The sequence below is a fragment of the Sipha flava genome, unplaced genomic scaffold (assembly GCF_003268045.1).
Source record: "Sipha flava isolate LNK unplaced genomic scaffold, YSA_version1 76_pilon_pilon, whole genome shotgun sequence".
Taxonomy (NCBI): domain Eukaryota; kingdom Metazoa; phylum Arthropoda; class Insecta; order Hemiptera; family Aphididae; genus Sipha; species Sipha flava.
In genome coordinates this window covers 392,210-396,899 of record NW_020273616.1, presented here as the reverse complement: position 1 = coordinate 396,899, position 4,690 = coordinate 392,210, and the positions used below count along the sequence as shown (strand labels likewise).

Sequence of the window (4,690 nt, the reverse complement as noted above, 5' to 3'; positions counted from 1 at the left end):
GAGAACCATGTACATTTAAAATATTATTTAATTGGTGTAGGTTTAGCGATGAAAAACAATCAAATATAATTTCTGAACGAGACGAAAATGTCCAATTACATATTAGGCCAATATCATTACTAGTGAAACGCACCTGTGGTAGATTGTAATCTCCGTATAATAAAAAATTAGTATTAGAAGTATATTTATTAAATAGCCAATCAATCGTTTCAGTATGTACTGTATAGCTGTATAGGTACCATCATGAATATTTTAACGTGTGTATAAAGTGTAGTATTATTTAATTATGATAGAATCATAAAAACATTAATTTTTGTCCAAGCCAGTATGGAAATAGATTTAAAAATAAAATTGTTTCATTTTGTTAGTTATTACATTTTTTGTTTTCTCCTATATCAAATTTCCTACTAGTAGACACACCAAAGACTATATATTATATATTTGTATTATGTTTATGAGTGACCAACCTAATCTAATATTTTTTTTTTTATATGTTTATGTTAAAACTTTCAATAACTATTCTATGTATTATTTCTTTCAATTTAATTAACGTGTCGTTTTTTTGGTTTTTTCTTTTCTCTAAAACTGTAGGGGTCGGATGGGTTGTGTGCATGAAATATTTTTTTTCCATCCAATAGTTAATCGTTCGTCGCCATAGCCCAATGGGAGATGCCGGCATAGAGAACTTATGTCCTGCTGCCCGCGCAGACATGGCGGCAAGGGAGAGATCTTAGCCCTTCTAGAAAACAGTTAAACCCCCTTGCCAGCCCCCCCCCCCAACTGAAAAATATGTATGATATAATAAAGTCATAAAACGTTATTTTTAAAAGAGCTACATCAAAGAATTTATGAAACATACTTTTCGAAGATTTGTGTTTTAAGTTTTTAGATGGACTCTGAATTGTATATATTTATTTTAATTATTTATTTATGATTTATTACCATTTGTTTGTTTTCATCTAATTATGATTGTACGTCACGAAAATAATAATAGCTATATTTTGTTATATGCAAGGCTGGATTAAGCACCTATTGGGCCCCGGAGCTGAAATTTTATATGGACTCTTTTGAAAAAAAACATGCTATACAAAGATGCTCGCTACGCTCGCAGAATACAAAACGATACATCGTTTTAACTATTTCACAAATTTTCAATTGCATTATAAAATTAATAGATATATACAATTTATGTCTATAAAACTACTAATTTTAGTATGATAAAAAATGTGTATCGGCTTAAAATTATTTGGGCCCCTTTCATTTGGGTATTCAAGAGGACCCCGGGGCTATCGCCCCAGTTAGACCCTTCTTTAATCCGGCCTTGGCTGCATCCGAGTTTCGTCCCAAAAATAAAAATGAAATTTAAAGATATACTAGTTCCATCCCGAATTTTTTAAATAGATATACCAATTCCGTTCCGTGTCAAATCGAATAAATAACAATATCATATTATTTAGAAATAAGGATAATAAAGGTAATATTATTTCATCTATTGAACCAAATAAACTTTTCAGTCGTTATTTGTTCATGCCCGTGCAATTTAATATATATATAAATTAATAGTATACAATATATGTACAGCGGAAAAGGTAAAATTTTAAATTTTGTTTTCACAAAGAATTAAGCAACAATATTGAACGATGGAAGTGTATTCAAAAACAAATAATTATCATTATAATGCAACAGTATAACTTCTTAAACAAAAAAATAATTTTATAATATAATTTTTAGAAATTTTTAGAGTTTTATGTTGGCAACACATTTTATGCCGCCGTCTTTCGATTCCAGTCCTTATCATTTTTCGGACAACTGCCCCCAACTCCGTCCAACGAACCGGTATGACGTTAACGACGGATCTCCCTCGTTTATCACATAGAGTAATTCTGTGATATTACTCTATGATTTATCATTATCCGATTGTTGTTGAGAGCTGTAATCATTTTTCGTTCCCGTAAGTTCGATTTTCGGTCTTTGGTGCGTTTGTGTTCGTCCTTATTTCGTTAGGTGTCGCGACGACTTTCTGCTTCGAGTTAATCGATTCAACACGGACCGTATTAAGATTTATGTCTTGTCGTTTTCCAAAAAAAATCAAAATATCATATTTTGGTTGTGATATAATTTACTGAGTTTCCGAAACGCATCACCGCTGTCGATTTCTGTTATATTAATAATATTATGTTAAAAATCGTCGTCGAATACCTTCCGTACGCCTAGTAAATATAAACTCGTTGAAAATATTGTCGAATATAAATAAACAAGAAATGTCATCAATGAGAAAGAACAATCTGTTAGTCAAAAACACCGGTATGAGCTTGAATGACAGGTATGAAAATAATTTCCATTAAGATCATCAATGCATTGAAATATTTTTCTGTCTCCTACACAGGTTCACGCAAATACAACAGAAATCCAAAACTATTGGAGAGGATGAAATTCTAAGGAAACACCGTATACTCTCATTTGGTGTGGAACGTAGATCTAAAGTAGCCGCTTCATTATTAATGAATCAAGTGTGTTTTAAATAAATATTTGATTGATGATAAATGTTTGATAATCTTAAATTCTAATGTTTTTTCCAGGATTATGTAAATAGAGACCGCCTTCGAGTACCATTTCCTCCCTTACCTCCTCCAAGACCCGAAATCAATAATCGTATGTACAATAATCTTATGCATGACATGATTAGATCAACAGATAGATTAGGTGTTCCTGTTCACGAACGACTTGCCCTGGGTCGAGTTCCAGTAGTAGAAGATAGACGGAGAATAAGAAGAAGAAGTTAGTTTATTTAAATTCATCATGTAAGAACTATTAATTTTTATTATATTATTTGTTTAGGAGGTCTGAAGAATAAGGTTCGAGAATCCGTTGCTTTAAATGTGAATACTGATGCAAGTAATGCTAATTCTACTCCAGTTTCTAGATCTAGAAATAAAAAACGACAAACCTCAAAACAAAGGTTAGTTTCAACATTATATTTTTAAACAATTGCAATCTAGATAAATTATTTTATATGATACAAAATGACAACTTGCAACTGATATTCCATAAACATAATTATTAAGAATTTAAAACTAAAGGGTATCCAAAATATTACTAAAGTATTAGCTAATTTCTTTCTAAAATTATTTATATTTTTTTTTATTTCTGTTGTTTGTATATTATATTAATAATTAACACTTCAAACTTCAGTTATTTTCTAATTGAAAAAGATTTTTATAATGAACTAAATTTAATTAAAAATAATGATGCTGTTCTTTATTCAATATTCCTACTTAAACTATTATACTATTGCTTAATAATCATCTAAACAGTTATTACTAATTTCCTTATTTATTAAATAAATAAAAATTTAATATCAAATGTATATACATATTCATTCTAATCAGTTTTCAACTTGGCAAGATTAAAGAAAGGGTACTTTATTTACTTTAATAAAAAGAGTGTCACCAAAACTTGTTAAGCAATATAATTATAACGTAATAATAGTGGGGAAATGCTAAAATTTCTGAAAATTAGTTGGGGTACTCCATCCCCTTACGTTCCCCCTCAAGTCAAGCACTGATTTTCATAGCTATATCATAAGATAAAATTAATAATCATATTTATATATACAAGGAAGTAAATTTATGTAATTTTAGAAATGTAGTTAGTGTATGAATACTTTATTTAATAAAATGGGATATGGTCAGACTTAGTTTACAAGAAGGGTTTTTGGTATTTTTTCCTATCCAAGAATTATAGTATTTAAAAAAAAACAAATTATTTAGCCTTAAAAACAGCAGATATAGATAAAAATTATATGAAATTATAATTTGTCTAATATGTATATTTACATATAAACTTCAAAGAAACCAAAATATGATAATGAAATAACATTTAATTTTAAATTTGTGATAAGATTTAAGTGATTATATTTCATATTTGTATATGTATAGAAAGTATATTTACTATACATGTTTAATTACATCGTTGGTCAATCAAAATTAATTTTAATTGATTTTTATTAAATATTTTTTTAGAGATCCATTTCCTCGTAAAGAACATGTTTATTCTAAAGAAGATTTAGATGAAGAATTAGATCAATTTATGTCACATACCAAACAAAAACGAGATGAAGAACTGAATAGAGTTATTCAAGAGCATTCTTAATTATATTAATGAATTGTTTTATAGGTGTATTTTGATTTATAATTGATTGTCAATATAAATAGTTTACCTATTAATATTTCTGAATACCTTTTTATATAAAGTATTATTTAACTGATGTGACCTTTTAATTAATCAGTATAACTTTTCTTAATTCATGAATTAAGAAATATCCTATTTAGTATATGAAATAGAAGTGCAAAAAATATTTTTATGTATTCATATTTCATACATGTCGACTGTCTTAAGTATATTTAAAAATAATGTATTTGATAAATACTTGTTTATTTAAGACATTTAATAAATAAAACAAAAATACAATTGAAATACATTTGATTTTTCTGAATTATTAAGTTTAATATATTTTTTATTGTCATCTTATAAAATTATATTTTTGATACTTATTTTATAAATAAACAAATGAAGCTTTCAAGTGAAATTATTATATTATATGTATACTTAAAAATGTGACTAGGATAGCTGTAAAAACCTAACAAAGTATAACAAAGAAATTTTTACAATAAAAATTTTAATTATAATG

The 4,690-nt window shown here is 27.3% G+C and overlaps 1 protein-coding gene across 1 annotated transcript; it reads left to right on the top strand.

Moving 5' to 3' along the window:
- The first annotated feature begins 1,848 nt into the window (after positions 1–1,848).
- LOC112692712 lies at positions 1,849–4,387 on the top strand. Its single transcript, XM_025567464.1, has 5 exons — positions 1,849–2,323; positions 2,387–2,510; positions 2,580–2,778; positions 2,839–2,959; positions 4,023–4,387. The coding sequence occupies exons 1-5, from the start codon at positions 2,262–2,264 to the stop codon at positions 4,150–4,152; spliced, it is 636 nt and encodes a 211-aa protein (XP_025423249.1). The 5' UTR covers positions 1,849–2,261; the 3' UTR covers positions 4,153–4,387.
- The last annotated feature ends 303 nt before the right edge of the window (positions 4,388–4,690 follow it).

Bases quoted from the DNA above. Each gene is read 5' to 3' on its own strand.
- LOC112692712 (XM_025567464.1), top strand. From the start codon at position 2,262: ATGTCATCAATGAGAAAGAACAATCTGTTAGTCAAAAACACCGGTATG. The intron at 2,324-2,386 runs GTATGAAAATAA...TCTCCTACACAG, and splicing joins GGTATGAGCTTGAATGACAG to GTTCACGCAAATACAACAGA. The intron at 2,779-2,838 runs GTTAGTTTATTT...TTATTTGTTTAG, and splicing joins ACGGAGAATAAGAAGAAGAA to GAGGTCTGAAGAATAAGGTT.